The 18,183-nt window shown below is 41.4% G+C and overlaps 2 protein-coding genes across 3 annotated transcripts; one reads left to right on the top strand and one right to left on the bottom strand.

Annotated features, from left to right (window-relative positions):
• Window positions 1-1,918: 1,918 nt before the first annotated feature.
• LOC5518108 (multiple epidermal growth factor-like domains protein 6) lies at window positions 1,919-10,507 on the top strand. Of its 2 annotated transcripts, none has more exons than XM_048733053.1 (10): window positions 1,919-2,080; window positions 2,229-2,352; window positions 4,823-4,942; window positions 5,635-5,747; window positions 6,520-6,612; window positions 7,072-7,197; window positions 7,522-7,668; window positions 8,124-8,252; window positions 9,237-9,359; window positions 9,670-10,507. In XM_048733053.1, the coding sequence occupies exons 2-10, from the start codon at window positions 2,237-2,239 to the stop codon at window positions 9,678-9,680; spliced, it is 978 nt and encodes a 325-aa protein (XP_048589010.1). In that variant the 5' UTR covers window positions 1,919-2,080; window positions 2,229-2,236; the 3' UTR covers window positions 9,681-10,507. The 2 variants fall into 2 exon arrangements, with proteins under 2 accessions (XP_048589010.1, XP_032218620.2); XM_032362729.2 differs by having other exon boundaries at window positions 1,920-2,080; window positions 2,183-2,352.
• On the bottom strand, window positions 9,786-15,658 carry LOC5518125. The gene is made up of 5 exons (XM_001638093.3): window positions 15,438-15,658; window positions 13,608-13,838; window positions 12,105-12,266; window positions 11,305-11,535; window positions 9,786-10,723 (listed from the first exon to the last, which is right to left on the bottom strand). Exons 1-5 carry the CDS (start codon window positions 15,499-15,501, stop codon window positions 10,572-10,574), a joined length of 840 nt encoding a protein of 279 aa, XP_001638143.1. The 5' UTR covers window positions 15,502-15,658; the 3' UTR covers window positions 9,786-10,571.
• Between the last annotated feature and the right edge of the window lie 2,525 nt (window positions 15,659-18,183).

Consider the following 18,183-nt stretch of genomic DNA (forward strand, 5'->3'; position numbering starts at 1 on the left):
CTGTTCAATAGATGTTGAACCTGCGTATGTGACCTGTATAGCGGGTACAAGACCTCGTCCCTCCCACAAAAAGACCTACGCACTACTCCATGTCTGACCTCTATGATTCCATATTTAGTCAAAAACGGAAAGAAATGAAAGCTTTGAGAATGCAGGGGTGTTTTTAATTCCATTTAACATACCATTTAAAATATTGATTTAGCTATTAGTTCAGTAGCAATTCCCTTTGCTTTTGGCTCAGAAATGATTCTATATCGATGTTCATGTCGAAATCCCTTGACAGCGTGTGTCAAAAGGATTACCTGATTGGTACAGGGTCACAGAAATGTGAACTCAATCAATGGCTTCCTGTGGTTGCTCTCGCCGGATTCCCTGGTACGAGTGAAAGGAATTTTGGGTCGACTCCATTGAATTTAAAACAGCTAAAGAGACAGCTATCTTGGTATTTCATAATATTCCTTTTTATCTCAGTTACCATAGAGTTTAAGTAAGGTTTAAAATACCGAGGACGGAGGCAGTTTGCCGTATAACAGCCTGAGGTTGCAGGCTTATTCCATGAACTATACCTGGTAAAAACAATTTTAACTGAGGGATAAGAGAGAAAACTCAATAAAAGTCCAGATTATTATTGACATGCAAAAAAAAAAACCCGAGGGTTACCCCCCCCCCCCCCCCTTGTTGCCAAAAATGGGTCATTTCTTTTTAAGGAGTCTTTAAATACTATGCTTTTTCCATATGATACTAGGACTGCGCACCAACAACCCCCCCCCCCCCCCCCCCCCCTTAGCCAATCCTTGGAATGCGCCTGTATGTCATCGTTAGGGCTGTCCATAAATTGCTAGGCAACTTTTGTTATCTCGAGCAACATTCAATCCTTTAAGCAACTTTAATTATTTATTATTTATAGCAATTTTCTTCTCTTTTCAACAGCTTTCTTGTCCTACGACACTTCACAACTTCGAGACGACCATAATTTTATGATGTGATGAAGATGGAATATCTGATGTCTTTTTCCACGACTACTATAACAGTTAGCATGCTAGCGCCCAGTGCTGAAAAACGCAAGACTAGTTCCAGTGCCGCGCGGTTAAACCAGCCTTTTTGTTTTGAAATGGCGGCTTTTTACCGGCGAACTGTCACATTTTGGCGAATGCTAAGAAAACTAGACCAAACCTAAGGCTATAATTTCCTTTATGACTCCCTCGTTATCACACAAATCTGTCATCTTTTGTACAGTATGGTTTTAAAATGCTGATTTGCAGCGACTGAAGTCAGCCTTTCGTACCTTTTCTCGAATGTTTCAACACTACGATTGTACTTGTTTTCGCCAGAGCACGCGCATGCGCATACGTCATTAAGCACTGGCCATGCTAGCTGGTTCTAAGAGGGTCAATTCGGAAGTTCCTTTTTCAGGGTTTCGGGATTCCTGTGGCAAGCAAAAAAAGCGAGAAAAGGGGGGAGGGGGCATGTCGATATAAATGTGATTTTGTAAAACCTGTCAATCCTTCTAGTCTCCTTGGCGCTTTTGCGACTGACAAACGCGGACGGCTGCAAAGGAGACTATAATCCCCCCAAGCTAGGCATTTATCTATCCGGGCTTTGCGGTATGATACTACCCGACCCCAGCCCCAAAGGTAACAAAAATGTCACCACACTGAAGTTAGCCACAAAATTCAACACGTACGGCCGCATAACAAACATGGAAAACTGTAGTACCACTTAAAAGCAGTCCGACCTTTGTATATTGGTGAAATTTTTATTATTGGATTTGACACTTCAACTATTGGTCGATATTGGATTATGACACTGAACATGGCAACCTCATCGAACTAAAACTTCCTGGGTTGCTGAGGCTCTTCATGTGATAAATGTCAGTTGCGTGCGCGCATTGGCTTATGGGATAGATGATAAGAGTGTGTGCGTTTTGTGTGGAATCTCTTCAAGGTCACGGTTGACGCAAAACAGCGATTATTGACGCAAAGCTTTGCATCGTTAAACTTACTGTTTCTCCGAACACCACTTGGCACCACGACGAGGTACCCGCGTGTTATATTAATTCAAGGCTGAATTTCAACGATAGGTATGCGATTTTTATTAGAATTTACACCAAGCTTAAATTCATGATTTCTATTCACACTGTAAGTGTTGATACGACCTCTAACCCTCTATGTGCGTACTATAGGGTTTCATTTGGTAACAAACAAACGCATTCACTTTTTGCGTGTTAGTTGGGACGATGTCTTGCATTGGACCGATGTCTAGGGCAGATTTGGTGCTATTGTGTGTTTTGGCTAGCGTCTACACATCCTACAGCTTGGACTTTGTAGAGAAAAATGGCTTGAAACTTAACGGGTAGGTCGAGATTATAGCTGTTGATGGGTGACGAACTGCATGATGTGAGAATTGGTCGTTATTATTGTTGTTTACGATTAGTATAATAAGGAAAATAAAGTTATCGAAGGGTTAGTTAGTGGATGTGGCCCTTAAGTCGCTAGATGTTATCCTTAATTTCACGATCACGATATCAATTTTTTCTCAGAACATCCCCAAAAAATTCGACAGCAGAGGGCATTTTTCCATTTCACCTTAGTATTTTACTTGGGTCGCTGCCCTTGCAATGTTTGTAAAGTATTAATAAACTAGATCTGTCAGAAAAGTCTTCCATGTGGGTTGAGAATGCGCCTTACATGTTTCACTGCCGTCAATCGATCCTCTAGGGCTAAATCCAATTGTAGTTATTCGTTTGCAAACAAAACAATTTGCTAGCAAACATTGCCATTCATCTTTGTTTTAGTACTTGCACATTCGCGTCTCTCGGTTTTCGCGTTGTTTGTTTGAATTTGTGCTGAGCGAGTGACTAGCCAAAACTGCGACTTTTAAGTCCAAGAAACATGAGGAAAAGGTTCTGTTATCTGGGTCTGTTTGTAGGGTAATAAGAAAAAAGCCTCTGTTCGAAGGGAAGAAAAGAAGAGGATAGATTTCCACTTATTTTTTCCACAATTCTTCCCAAATCAGCTAAACCAAAAATCAAACAAAACTCGTACAAACACATGGCCTCCTCTTACTTATCGAATAACGAAATTTGCGCCTTTCTAGAATGTTTACATGCATAAAACGCATTGTATGACAGCAGCGTGATTTATTTTTGCGGATATTTTACTTGTGTTCCCGCAAAGAAATTTTTCGGATGAAATTTCACATGCTAGCAAAAAGCTTTTCGAACTGTTCGATACCAATAAAAGTAACTTTAGTTAGAATCTGATTCAGCAATGCCACGTTAGTTCAGCAGTGCGGTCACTTGTCTACGACCGCAGCGACCTGTGTTCGATACCACCATTTTCTTTTTAACTTTTTTATAATAATAATTAATTATTCTGTTCTTGACGTGTCATCGCAACGAAAAAAAAAACACTCTCACCATCTTTGATGTGTTCATGCTACGTTCAGTATCCTGTACATCTTTTATGCACACAAGAAAATAACTAGGAAATACATATGCATTCACGAGTTGGCTCACAGAGCCTTTTATTACATCACACACACACTCGTAGATAAACAACCTAATGATGAAACATGTTAAAATAAAACTAGGAAGGAACCGCCAAATCTCATTAATAGATAACTTTCCTGATAACATTCCTGATTCCTGACTATTTTTTAGCTGAATTTACAAAAAAAAAAAAAAAACAGACCGAAAACAGATACCCCCCCTATTTTGAGTTTTATACAACCCGTCAAATTCAAACACAGTTGCACCTAGTCAGCGGTATCTTTCCAACGGTGCTTTGCGGTCCCATCCCTAATCAGTCGTCGCTGTGCTAATTCGAGCACAAATTGATGGTTGCTTGTACTTTTCGTAACAAATACAGCTGTGAGCATATTAGGAGAGTGCCTTAGGACATTTTTAAGTCTATTGGGGCATAATTATGTACTGTGCTTATGGATATTTGCAAGCAAAGAAGGATTCATGGGGATTTTTTTCTTGTTTTGCTTTATTGCCTGGATGAGAAAATAATTTTCTAACGAATAACCACTGTCTTTTCTGAAACCAAATTAGTTTCAAAATCGTTTACTCTGCTATTCTGGGTCTGTATGGCCTGGAATTGATTTGTTTGGCTTATGGGTGAAAAGACTTATAAAAAACCGTCTGACATTGGGGGTGATGAGTGTTGACTGGCCCTCCCCTCGTGAATTTTTCCCTGGATCTTCCAGAATGCTTTGCAATCCGTAATGGCATCAAAGATAGTTTCACATCCCACAAGGGGAGCAACTTCCCACGGATGTTAATTATGGTCGGGTCCGCGGACTCCCAGCGGTCATACCCAACCTCTTAGCCGGAATGTCCGATCACCACCTTCGGGAAGTGCGAGACTGTCGGAGAAACCCAAGATGCCGGTCCGACTTTAGTGCGTGATAACAGATCATGTTACTTTATATGTCATCAGGGGGAGGATTAAAAGGGAAAAAATGGGCAAAAACGTACGAGTGAGTCAGCCAGCTAGTTTCCTTATCTCGCCTTAGGAACGCGCGCGTTCATTGTTTTGCGTTTTTTTTCTGGTAATCATAACAGACCGTAAATGTTTAGCTGGCGCGCACACAGGATTAGCTGAGGGGAGAGTGTAGGGGTTGCGCAGCCATAGGTATTATATGATACCTATCTAAACAATTTATGATGTAATTTCTGTAGACTCCTCCGTGAGTTTTAATTGAGTATTTAAAGTACTTATCATAAGTAACTTAATGATGAGAATAAATCCATGTAAACCCCAAAAATTGGTAAAGCAGATATCAGAGACTCTTATCTTTTTTTTCTTAATTTCAGCTCAAACGTCTGTAGGGAAGACATTTCAAGGACTTCTACTTCCTTTCAGCGCAAAAAAGTGGTGATTTATTACTATACCAGAATTTGTGAATGGTTTGGGATATGCTATTTGAAATCAATGTAAGAGAGTGTTTGTTATTAATTATCCTGGGGGACGGAAGATATTGAGGGATGGCTCCGAAAAAAGTTCAATTCCTTCTAAGGGGCATACAACGTTTTATGTCAACTAGAGTGATCCCTTCATAGACACAAATATTTTGGATCACAACAACACAAGTCCAAGGCTATGGGAGTGCCCACGAGACCCTTGCCTTACTCTTAGGAGCGTTTCGAAAACCTAGCAATGATGATTTCACTCTGGGGTCATATTTAGCAAACAAGTACAGTCAGATAAGTAGGGTGATATCAGTGTAGGAGGGGGAGTCATCTACCCAAATAAAAGAAATCATGAGCTGGGAATGTAGCTTTTCAAAACAAGATTATTTCATGGTTTCTGTCTAAATATCGGTACCCCGATATGGAGGGTGTGTTTGTTTGTTGGGGCTGAAATTTAAATATGCACATTCAATTTGGGGGCTCCAAAATGTGAAGGGAGCTTAATGAACACTCTCAAAGAATGAGAACACGCAATACGAAATCAATTTGCGCTGCGATACAATGACATTATTTAGCTAATAATGTCTCCTGTAATAAGTGTCCATTATTCGGAATAATTAAAGTGTACTTACCCCCCCTCCCCTACCAGTAAGAAAAAAAAAAGAAAATACACAACTTCTTCTTTTATCACTACATAATTATTAAACATTTTAAAGACCTGTGACGAAGGAGGTGACCGTTCCTGATATAAAGTACGAATGGGGAGAGAAGCTCTACTGTTGCACGGGATGGGCCAAACGGTCAGAAGAAGACGGGGATTGCTTAAAACGTGAGTGTTACCGGGTGGTGTCCTTGCATGCAGGGCCTAGCAGGAGGTGGGGCACTGAGGGCATGGTCCCCCCCCCCCAATATTTTCAAAATTTATGGAAATGGCCAGTAGGGGCGTGGCTGAACCCCCCCCCCCAAAAAAAAAATATAGAAAATTAATCACAAATATTACAAACGAATCTAAACGTCATCAAATGGGTCTTATAAATCTGAACAAAAAGCTAACTTTTTACTCCTCTTTCAAAAAAGACAAAATCTAGTGAATGCTATGATAAAATACTTAAGATGGACACAGAAAAGCTTTAGCCAAACTCAGACTAGGGAATCTTAATCTAAAAATAGAAACAGGCAGACACACAAAACCTCCGATTCCAAGAGAGAAGCGTATCTACCAGATTTGTAACACTTTAGAGGATGAAAAACATTTCATGCTTTTCTGAGTCTCATCCCACTCTGAACGAAAGCAATTATTTTCTGATATCCAATCCCACTACATTTTCTTTGACAATCTTAGTAATGATGATAAAATTCTGTTCCTTTTTAATAATGTTGACCCTTTTGTGAATAAGAAAGTAGCCCACTTTATATGTAAAACATTTAAATCAAGACCGAATACTCTCATTTAAGCCATATTATGTTATGCAATACTATCAATGTAAATGGAATGCAAATAAATAAATGTAAAAATGTAAATGTATTTTGTTTCTGTGTTGTGCCCCCCAATCTTACGTGGCCTGACACTGTACGTATCTGGTATGCCATTCTATTTTCAGCGATCTGTACGATGGACTGCGATCATGGCCAGTGTGTTGGTCCTGACAGGTGTGAATGTGATAATGGTTGGACGGGATACATTTGCGAAAGGGGTAAGTCCAAATGTACATGCCGCCTTTGTTTTAACCTCCCCCTTTCTAATAGTACATTATTCACGCTACAACCTCTCTCAGTTGCCTGCAGTAAAACCCAGTTTAGAGTCATTGTCACCAGTTAACTTCCGGTCGATTACGTGAAAATCACCAATTATTTTTTACGGAAAAAATATTTAAAAATTTTAAACGCAGTTGGAAGTTCCTTGAGGATGTAAATAAAGTTTTAGAGCAGATGGCCTGTTTAATAAATAGCGCAGATTCTAATAGGTTCTCTTGTCGGTTGAGGTTTCCGTCGGCCTTCCGGAAGTAAACTGATGACAATGCGGCTATAACTGTGACCCGTCAAGGGAAACAGAAAGCTGTTTAGCACTTGATTTCACATTCTGGCTGCTGTGTTTCTCACACATCTCTATTCGGTCGTTATTCGTTATTCGATCGCTTACTATTCTGTTTAAGACGTCAACGAATGTTACCAAGACAACGGCAAGTGCGAGCAAGGTTGCATAAACACTTATGGTTCTTTTCACTGCGGATGCTGGAGAGGTTACAAAGTCAACCCTTCAAACGCCTCGAAATGCCTTGGTATGCCTAGAGGGGGGTATTAGCGTGTGTGTGGGGTTGAGGGTAAAAAGTGATCTCGGTATGAGCATGAAAAGATGCCGCGGTACGGGGAGGGGCGTCCAAACCATTCAAACAGTCCATGCATGCTTTTAACGTTTTTTTATATATCGAGTTAGAGTTGACAGATATTTTGAAATATTTTCATTTTTCGTCAACCAAAACGGAAGAAAGGCTTGGCGAGCACACAAGCGGAGATAGAGGCAGATAAATGGGGGGGGGGGGGGGGGGGGTTCCTGATTATTCTTTGTTCTTTTATTTACCGTTGTGGGGCCCCTTGTTTTGTAGATGTTGACGAATGTGCAAAGACACCATCACCTTGTCGATGCGTTCAAGAACACCCACAATGCAAAGCGATGTGTATTAATACCATTGGAAGTTATAAGTGCGCATGTCATCCTGGATTTCGACTGACCAGTCAGAACGAGTGCATTGGTAAGTTGGGTCTAAGGAAGGTAAATATATCAACACAAGGTTGAAGTGGTTTTGCGCATCTTCGAAAACAGAGTAGTTTAGTTGGCTTTTCGAACATTAGCCCTTCGTCGGAGCAAAAAGAAGTGGATAATCAGCCAGGACCGTTTTTAAACCATCATGACTGAACGAGTCGAGTTCGGACTAGATCCGAGCACGCCGCACCACCCGTGTTGGATGTTGCACTTTGAGCTCTTTTCATAAGGACCTTAACAATGTCCTTAAAGGGGTTTTATGAAGCGTTCCCCATAGAGGCGTTTAACTCTACTTCCTAAATGACGACACTGAACTAATGGACACTTTTCAAGTCCCTATGAGCCGTGTTCCGAGACCCAATGGTTTACGATGAGGGCGCTTGTCCAATGGTCTATGGGCGGAGGTTTACACGTAGCTCGAGGGACATTTCTTTTTTGTTTCAGATTTGGACGAGTGCCTGTCCGGTTTTACCAACAAATGCGCTCAGGAGTGTATCAACACGGTCGGGGCGTACAAGTGCGCCTGCTTCAAGGGATATCAGGGGACCACCGACGACAACATTGAGTGTCAAGGTAAGCTTGCATTTGGTTGACGAAGACGATGATGGTGATGGTGATTGCGGTGGTGATGGTGTTGGTGATCATTTATAGCATAGTTGTTGCTAGTGATGATAGTGGTAGTGGTAGTATGGTGACGTTGATGGTTGCTTTGGTGGTGATGGTAGTTGTGATGTTTGTGGTGAAGATGGTGGTGCTGCTACTGTTTATTTATTTGGTTTACAGCATTGTTGTTGCTAGTGGTGGTTCTAATAGATGATGATGGTGATGGTAATAGGGGTGGTGATAGAGATGGTGATGGTGTTGGTGATAAAGATGGTGCTAGTGATAGTGATGGTAATAGGGGTTGTGATGGTGGTGGTGTCGGTGATGGTGATAGTGATGATGATGGTGGTGGTAATAGGGGTTGTGATGGCGATGGGGTCGGTGATGGTGATAGTGATGATGATGGTGATGGTAATAGGGGTGGTGATAGTGATGGTGTCGGTGATAGTGATGTGGTGGTGATAGTGATGATGATGGTGGTGGTAATAGGGGTTGTGATGGCGATGGGGTCGGTGATGGTGATAGTGATGATGATGGTGATGGTAATAGGGGTGGTGATAGTGATGGTGTCGGTGATGGTGATAGTGATGATGATGGTGATGGTAATAGGGGTGGTGATAGTGATGGTGTCGGTGATAGTGATGTGGTGGTGGTAGTGGTGATGATGGTGTCAATGGTGGTAAAGATGGAGATACGAATATGATGATGACTGGGTTAGTAATGGTGTTTGTCACGGGCTTCGGGGCAATGTCAGTAAAGTATTGATAGAGAGTCCATGGCCATGATGATGTTTTCAGATACTGTTGCACAGTGGCGGATCTAGGTGAGGGGAGGTATGGACAAGGCTAATATCCATCTTATGTGTTTTGCATGAAGAATTCCTGCGTGATGATGTTTATATGACATGAAATAATGGTGATATGATGATATGAATAAGAGTGATATGATGTTTAGATGTTGACGAATGCCAAAATAACAATGGCGGGTGTGAGCAAAATTGTGTCAACATTCCGGGGAGCTACCGCTGTAACTGCAACCTGGGCTTTACTCTTCACTTTAACGGCAGGAATTGTACAGGTAAGTGAAATAAGCACCACTCTTACATCTAGACAGGTGCGAAATACCAACAATACACTGACTGACGGCACTGTGACCGTACAGCAAATATATGGATGTACGCTCCACCACCTGGATGGTTGGGAAAGCTGTTAGAGAATGCAGGAAGACATTTCTGCTGCAATACATTTCTTAGGATGGGGCTCGTTTTGTAAAAAAATCTTAGGGATTATTTCTAACTGATATATGTTGTTTGTTGCTCACTTGGTCTGAAGTGTCTGTAACAAGATAAAGAATTACATTGATTTGTTTGTTGTTGTTTGTTCAACAGCCGAATCTTAGACAGGTGTCAAAAACAAACTGTGTTACACAGCAAAGAGAAGCATAGTTCACCTCTACTTCTGAAGAGCGTCATAGATTGTTTAAGAATACTCAACATAAAATAAATGATTTGCACAAATCATTTATTCCACAAATCATGATACAAGAACAATACAAGAACGAAAAAAAACTGAGATAAATTAAGGCTTTAGAGAGGCTGTTATAGCTGAACAAATACAAGAACGTTACTTAGCGAATAAAAAGCGAATGTAATAGTTCAGGGGCTGAGAGGATGTGTTTCGCTTGTACGCCACCCCCCCCCCCCCCCCCCCCCCACAGCCACCCAGCCCTAGGGACCGATCATTGATATCTGACGAGGAGGTAATAGATAATTTCCCTGCTCGATATTTCCTCTCATCAACCTCGCTAAGCCCTTTAGCAAGGCATACTTGCTATTTTTTCGAGAGATTTTGGCTTGCATGATTCCGTATCCCGTATCCCTTAATCATAAACCCTCACCTTTAAAATTCTTTTACAGTTCTTGTGAATAATAGAAAGTTCATTGTTGAGATATTGTTTTTTGTTTTGTTTTGTTTTGTTTTGTTTACTAAAAGGAACAATGGAATTGACAGAAAGAGTTTCAAGGAAAATTTTAATTTAATTAAAATTAATTAATATAATAAAGTTTGAAATTAAATTAAAATGGTTTAGTTAGTTATAAGTTCGGATCTGTCATCCTTAGACCTAGCGTTGTGCCGGAGAAAACTACATTACAGAATCATATGTGTGTGTCTATGTACTATGATATAAAACATTTGAGTAGGAATAAAATAGTATAAAATATCACACCACCTTGTCTTCTCGTATATGTGGAGTTTGACTGTTTTTCATGCTTATCTTATGACTATGCTGCTACTTGACATGGAACACATAGTTGGTTCTAATCCTCCCTACGCAAACTTTATCCTCATCCGCACAAGGGCCCAGGTCCCGCCCAAGACACCGCTCAGGGGTGTTCATCTGAATAGGGTAAGCCTCGATCCTAGGGCCAGACCAGCATTCACCTGAGGAGAGAAAAATCAACACTTTCATGGACTCGTAAAAGGGTGGGGTTGGAAGGTAGGGTGGGGGCAACGTTAAGCACCCAGGGCGTGATTGTGGGAGAGGATGGGTGGTTTCGTTCTCAGGGCTGTTAATCCGAATGGGGTATTCATCTACCCTAGGGCCGGGTCAGCATTCACCGTTAGAATTAAATGTTCAACCTGTTATGTCACCGTGAAAGGGCGGAGCTGGATATAGAGGGGCGTGGTGCTCACTGAATAGGGTATGTATCGACCCTAAGGCCAGATCGGCATTCACCGAAGGATACTAAGACCAGCCCTGTTATGTCCCCGTGAGAAGTCGCGGGAGGGGTGGAAGGGGCGTGGTTCTCAAGGGTGTTCTGAATGGATAATGCACCAACACTAGGCCCTGACAAAAAATGACATGCTGTCAATTATGTCACGACCTTTTACCCAAAAGCGAGTAAAAAAAACTGTTTCCATGACAGGGCAGAGGTAAGAAAAAAAAACGTCCCCCGGGGACGATATGGAAACTCGATAAAGCCAAAACACGACATGAGATGCCACGGTGAGCCACTACTCACCATAGTTCTGTAAGCTAAAAGATTCGTACCCCTCCTCGCGTGTTTTAATGGAGCATCGACAAGCCAAGCCCTGGATGTACGTATTCCAGTTTGACCAGTCTATGTCTACACCGCTGTACTTGGGCGACTCTGGATCGCGGTCTGTCAGGAGCATGACGGGAAAAGGTCGTGGCTCGACAAAATTGTCATGAAAACAGCCGACTTTGGAGAACTTGACGACGCAGGAGTGATCTGTAATGGAGTTTGAAAAAGACGAATTCAACTGATATAGAACATACATGAATGTTCTAGAGTGCATGTGTTATGCTAGTGAAGACACAAGAATTCAGGTCTTCTCGAGTGAGGGAGGCTAGATAACATAGTGTAGGGAAGGGGGGGGGACATAAACTCGTCTCCAAAAGTAATTTTTTGCAAGGGAAGGGACATGTCCTTCTCCTGCACTGTTTGAGGCAAATACTTGTCCTCGCAATGCTCGACTTCGTCTGAAAAAAAAAAAAAGATTGCGAAAGGATATACCCAGCGGTCGCGTGAGAAAGCTGATTTATAAAAGAAAAAATGCTTACCCTAAGCCCGCCCTCAACTCTCTTTCGACCTTTGGTACTGCTACTGTATTGCTTCCGTTACCTCTATGAAATCATTCTGCTCATTACTGTGTTCTTATTCCATGAAGTAGCCCTTTTCCTCTGCATCTAATTCATACAAATAACGCAAACGCCATGTTTCAAATAGCCCCGTCCCTCAACCTCCCGCGTCGAATTAGCGCCCGACGCTAAAAAACGAGCATAACTTTATTCACGTACCTTCAGGTGTGATTTTGTAGACAAAGTTAGCGTGGTTTTCACCTACGCAGGGTGTATCTTTCTCTCGAGTTTCACATACTTCATAGCCATTGGTTACGCACATTTGGCTTATGCCATCACGGTCATAGGAAACCTCCTCATCTGCACCCGACCAACACTCTCCTTAAAATAGGAAGATTAGAGTGTAAGGGAGACGAGAACAAATAAGTTAGACATAGTGACACACGAGGGGATGACTGGAGTGTGAGTGGGGGAAAGGGGGGGGCAGGCGCATACCCAGGATTTGTTGAGGGGGGAGGGGGTGCGCAGTCATAGGTATCATATGGCAAAAGCATAGTATTTGAAGATTCCTTAATAAGAAATGACTCACTTTTTCTCCCCCTCCACCGTGTACGCGCATGGGGGTATTGAAGGAAGGGCGAACAGCAGAGACGGAAAGAGCGGGGGAGGGGGGAAGGGATATAGGATTGTAGCAGGATAGACGAGGGTGTGAGTGGGGTATAGATATGAAGGTGAGCTGGAGAGACCATAAGAGGGGGAGGAGACGGAGGGGATGGCTAACAGAAGAGACCGAAAGATAGGGAGGGGAGAGAGGGGATGGCTAACAGGAGAGACAGAAAGAGGGGAGGGGAGGGATAGGATGGCTAACAGGAGAGACAGAAAGAGGAGGAGGGAAGGGATAGGATGGCTAACAGGAGAAACAGAAATAGGGGGAGGGGAGGATAGAAGGGATAGAGAGGCATAAAGAGGGGGGAGGGATAGGATGGCTAACAGGAGAGACAGAAATAGGGGGAGGGGAGGGATAGGATGGCTAACAGGAGCAACAAAAAGAGGGGGAGGGGAGGATAGGATGGCTAACAGAGAAACAAAAAGAGGGGGAGGGTGGATAGGATTGCTTACAGGAGAGACAGAAAGAGGGGGAGGGAAGGGATAGGATGGCTAACAGGAGAAACAAAAAGAGGGGGAGGGGAGGATAGGATGGCTAACAGGAGAAACAAAAAGAGGGGGAAGGTGGATAGGATGGCTTACAGGAGAGACAGAAAGAGGGGGAGGGGAGGGATAGGATGGCTAACAGGAGAAACGAAAAGAGGGGGAGGGGAGGATAGGATGGCTAACAGGAGAAACAAAAAGAGGGGTGGGGATAGGATGGCTTACAGGAGAGACAGAAAGAGGGGAGGGGAGGGATAGGATGGCTTACAGGATAGACAATAAGAGGGGGAGAGGACGGATAGGATGGCTTACAGGAGAGACAGATAGAGGGGCATTGGTTGTCGATGGAAGGGTGAACAGGAAAAGGTGAGAAACACATAAAAGAAAACGACTGGAGTGCGAGGAGGTATGGATAGGAAAGAAAACAAGATAGAAAGAAAAAAACAAGATGGAAAGACTGGAATGACAAACGGACGGACAGAAGAACAGACAAGCAGACAAAAGGACGGGGGAATAGGAAGAAAGAAGAACAGACATACGAAAGGTGAACGGACGATGAACCATGAAACTCACCATAATACTGCAAGCCAAAGTACATATAGGACTTCACACTCGCCTTGCGCGCGCATCTACATACAGCATCTTCCATATACTTGTCCCAGTTTCCCCAATCGATTGGGATACCGCTGAACTTGGGCGAGAAGACATTGCGGTCCGTGCTTAGTAAATCTGGCAACGGCCTTGGCGCTTTCTCGTCATCTTTGTAACAACCGACTTTGCTAAACTTCACACTGCATCGAGCATCTGAAAGAATGCGACATTTACGTTTACAATTTTACAATTTGATACTTGCAAAAGGCAAGCCTTTATCAGCTTTATCAAGCCCTTGCCAGCTACTGTTATCCCTCTTCCGTAAGTGATCTTTTGAAATTCCCAAAATCCGAGAAAACTTTGGAGCGGGGTCAAGGGCCAACTCGGAAAAAAAGAAAATTGGAAAATCGAAAAAAAAATGATAATCAATGTATTTTTTTTTAAATTGTGCCAAAATATAAGAATAAAAGCTGCGAATATCATATTATATTGTGCCGAGTTCTGTCTATATATGGATGGTCATTCCAAGAGAAATTTTGGATGGGGAAAGGGGCAGGGGTAAATTGTCTGAGTAATTAGAGAGGACAACCTTTTGAATCAATTCATCTCTCCTTCTAGGTTACACAGATTTCTGAAGACTTTCTGATTTACTACTCAGAACTGTCACTTATGGTGATTATCACACAAATATCCTAATGCGCTAAGCGACCGCGCCCATGCCTCATCTCACAAAACCGATTAGTAGGGTACTTTTGTGCGCGGGAATAACCGTTATACTTGCGAACCTATCTTTATCTTATCTGTTGCTGAGACCATGCCTCATCTTACAAAGCCGAATACAGACTCAAGACAAAAGAAAAGTACAAACTCGTAATGTTGTTTGCAAAACATGGAAATCCGAAAGCGAATAGGGCAGTGGCCCCGCTGGGCTTCCGTACAAAGCCGATTATAGTAGGGTAGTTTTGCGCGCGGGAATAACAGTTATACTTGCGATTCTATTTTTATCTTATCTGTTGCGGAGACCATGCCTCATCTCACAAAGCCGATTAGTAGGGTAGATTTGCGCGGGAATAACCGTTATATTTGCGATTCTATCTTTATCTTATCTGTTGCGGAGATCATGGTATCACGTTGAATTAAGATGTTGGCAGAGAGTCTGCACCAATCTTAACCTTGCCAAATGCACACAGAATACTGTCACAAAAGCAGGTGATGTCAATAGTCCCAAAGAGGAAAAATATTCCATTTAGCCTATCAAAGCGCATTCACACTTAAAAACTGTAAAGAGTAGCACCCTTTAGAGATCTGATGATGTTAAACATATTTCATAACCAAGAAATGGTGAAGATTTAGTTCACATGTATTTATGGTGCCGTGTTTTTTCTCTTTCAACACCAAACGAAAATTTGAATGATTACCGCGTATTTTAACGGGTATAGACTACCATAACCAGATAACACGTAAAACGTAAACTAAAGAAAGGCGGGTATTTGGGTTCATTAGATCCTTAACGTAAAAAAGGGCTTTAAAAATGTAGAAAAAACAGTCACCGTTTAATTAAAACGGTATGTACCGGACAAGCCGTTACATGATCTCACAAGATGTTACACTTTACTAGGACGGTCGGAAAGTACAAAGGGGAAATTCATTCATAGTATACAAAGGCTTTTACTTCTTAGAGCTCCAGACTGCTTGTCGTACTTCACGTCATTTTCTTATATTTGTACACATACGATAGATGTGTCCAGCAAAAAAGCGCGCATCTAAATAATTTTGTTTCAAAATCCGTGAAACATTTAAAATCTCGCTTACCTGACCACGACACGACTCGACTGTAAAAAAGCCAAACCACGACCATAAGGTAGATACTCGCCATGATGATATTTCAAATCACTAAGGGGTTCTGTTCATCACTGAAGACGTCCCTCGTCCCGTACTCTGCAAGCACCAAAACGGTTTGACCGAGGACTGTTGCGATTTGAACAATGACATGGAGGTTTATAGGGACATTCAAGCGGCTTGTCATATTTACTTATGTCAATTGGACCTGATAGGGTTTCATTCAAAGGTTAGAAATTAACCATTTATAAGATAAGGCACTTAAAAGCACTTCATAGCACCCAATCCCAGAGAACGAAACAGACAATTTTTGCAGTTTATTTTTGTTATCACAAGATCATTTCAGCAATTACAACGGGACTGGGTTTTCTATAGTAGCACCTCTCCAAACATACGTAAATCACTGGGCTAAATATAAGACTCGTTTCAGCGGAAGCACCAGTGAAACTGAATATGGGAATTCAAAGTATCTTCGATATTTGTCACCGTTTTTTTAGCTGTCTGTGACTGACCCCCGCCGTATTTCATGAACCGCTTAGGCTATGACCATCAAACTTACAGACAATGATCGCCAGCATGAAAAAAATCGCCACGCCCTATTTTGGGTGTGGTCGACTCAATAATGACTTCACAATGACGTCATAAATACCTTTTTAGCTATTCTTTCAAATATTGTCTAAATTATCAGATATCCCGTTAAAATCATCTTGCATCATTTAGATATGTCAGAATCAACATTTTTACAGCTTGAAAATGCAAAAAGGCCAGAAAATTGTTTGTAATCAATTTCATATAAGTCAATGGCTGTCGTTTTTCTAAATGGTCTAAAAGACCCTGGGGCGAGCGCGCGGGAGACCTGTGATATTCTAAAACGTTTAAACACGAATTCCTGCAAGTTTACGTGGAAATTCTCGACTTACAAAGTTCTAGAGCGATAAATAAGCGGAAAAAAAAGATTGAAGCGGACTCCCAAATATGGACTTTAAAAGCACACTAGCATACACACATTGGCACCAGTCGGGCCAAGACGGGAACGCTAGCACAGTCTATTACCCGTGCAGTTCGGCAACCATAGACAGCTGTTTCTTTCTTATTAAGACTCGTCTGGCATGGCATAGCCGGTTTGCCTCAGTTAAACTTCATCGGCGAAAGACTGCAGGGCGACTTCGACTCGAACGAAGTGCTTTAAACCACAGCTTCCACACTGTTAGTTTCAGAGAGTAGTTTTAACTCCAAAAGGGGAGTAAAAAAACGAGGTACAAAATGACTCCCTTTTTGGAGTAATTTTTTACTCCCTTTTTTCTACTCTCTCAAGGGAGTAGATTTTACCCCTGTAGGGGAGTAACTAAAGGGAGTGATTTACTAGGTTGCTTGCTATTACTCCATTAAAGGAGTACAATTTACCCTCAAAATAGAGTTATTTTTTACTCCTTTTTTTCCTACTCTCTCAGGGGATTAGATTTTACCCACTTTAGGGGGTAGCTAAGTGGAGTAATTTACTAGGTTGCTTGTAGTTACTCCATTAAAAGAGTACAATTCACCCTCAAAATGGGAGTCAATTTTTACTCCCTATTTTGTTATTTCCCCCTACTAATTGGGTAACTAAAGGGATGATTTCAACCCCCTCCCCCTGTTTTTACAAAATGGCCGTTTAAACTCCACCTACTTCAGGGGTTAATACTGGAGAAAGTAGAGTAATTTAGAAACACCAAGGAAAAGACATTATTATGAATTTGACAAATCATTTAATTAAACAATTCTGTTTAAAAAATAACAAAAATATAAGTTGAAAAAATGGTTGAAAAATAATAGTCATTTGACATAAGGTATCCAGGACAAAATTATGAACAAGTGTCCCAACATAACAAAGCTGAAACAAACATAACACAATATTATTTTTCTATAACAACTTTAACAGCTTTTGAACATTACCCTTTTTGGCGTCATTACGGTTTTCCAAAAGAACTGCCTCCTCCTCCATCTTTGTATATTCAGATAAGAAGCTAGAAGCCTAATGCCTCTATATGCACCATTTAAATTTGAACCTGGTAGGCTAGCTTGAAAAGATAACTAGGTTCTTCATATGCAGGGTTTACTGTGATCAAAATATACGGACAAAAACCAACTACAGTAACATTAGATATTCAAAATAAATATCTGGACAAATTTTAGGTGCAAGACTGATTACTAGGTTTATACTAAGATAAGTTATTCAATTTTGTGCTTCAAGTAACAGTTTATAAAGCATAGGCGCTTTAGATGTAAGTACAGTGATTAGTGAATTAGTGAAGCTAAGTTATTCAATTTTGTGCTTAAAGTAACAGTTTATAAAGCATAGGCGCTTTAGATGTAAGTACAGTGATTAGTGAATAACTTAAGTTTACAAAGTTTTTATTCGTTTCTTGCGATTTACGCATTGATACATTCCTTATACCTCAAACTTCTTTCTTTTCTGGCTTTCAACTCGAGCACATTTTACTATCTCTATCATAATGTCCTGCGAAGATAATAAGAGAAACACATAAGAAGGTACTATTGCTTTGGAAGATAACAAAGAATCACAAAACATATCAGTCTAGTTCGAGAAATCCGCTCACGAACGATGATTTGATGCTGAAGTTGGTCGCAAAAATCACGTTTAGTATTGAACCTATCACATTATAAAGCCCATTACACACTAACCTTTAACTTCAATCCATGTTCTGCCATCAAATCCTCA

The sequence above is a fragment of the Nematostella vectensis genome, chromosome 9 (assembly GCF_932526225.1).
Source record: "Nematostella vectensis chromosome 9, jaNemVect1.1, whole genome shotgun sequence".
Lineage (NCBI taxonomy): Eukaryota > Metazoa > Cnidaria > Anthozoa > Actiniaria > Edwardsiidae > Nematostella > Nematostella vectensis.

What these genes read in the sequence shown, in the direction of transcription:
- LOC5518108 (XM_048733053.1), top strand. Translation starts at nt 2,237, where the DNA reads ATGTCTTGCATTGGACCGATGTCTAGGGCAGATTTGGTGCTATTGTGT. An exon ending in AATGGCTTGAAACTTAACGG is followed by an intron (nt 2,353 to 4,822) that starts GTAGGTCGAGAT and finishes TCTTAATTTCAG; the next exon opens with CTCAAACGTCTGTAGGGAAG. An exon ending in CAGTCAGAACGAGTGCATTG is followed by an intron (nt 7,669 to 8,123) that starts GTAAGTTGGGTC and finishes TTTTTGTTTCAG; the next exon opens with ATTTGGACGAGTGCCTGTCC.
- LOC5518125 (XM_001638093.3), bottom strand. Translation starts at nt 15,501, where the DNA reads ATGGCGAGTATCTACCTTATGGTCGTGGTTTGGCTTTTTTACAGTCGA. An exon ending in CTACAAAATCACACCTGAAG is followed by an intron (nt 11,536 to 12,104) that starts GTACGTGAATAA and finishes ACTCCATTACAG; the next exon opens with ATCACTCCTGCGTCGTCAAG. An exon ending in TTTTAGCTTACAGAACTATG is followed by an intron (nt 10,724 to 11,304) that starts GTGAGTAGTGGC and finishes TTCTCTCCTCAG; the next exon opens with GTGAATGCTGGTCTGGCCCT.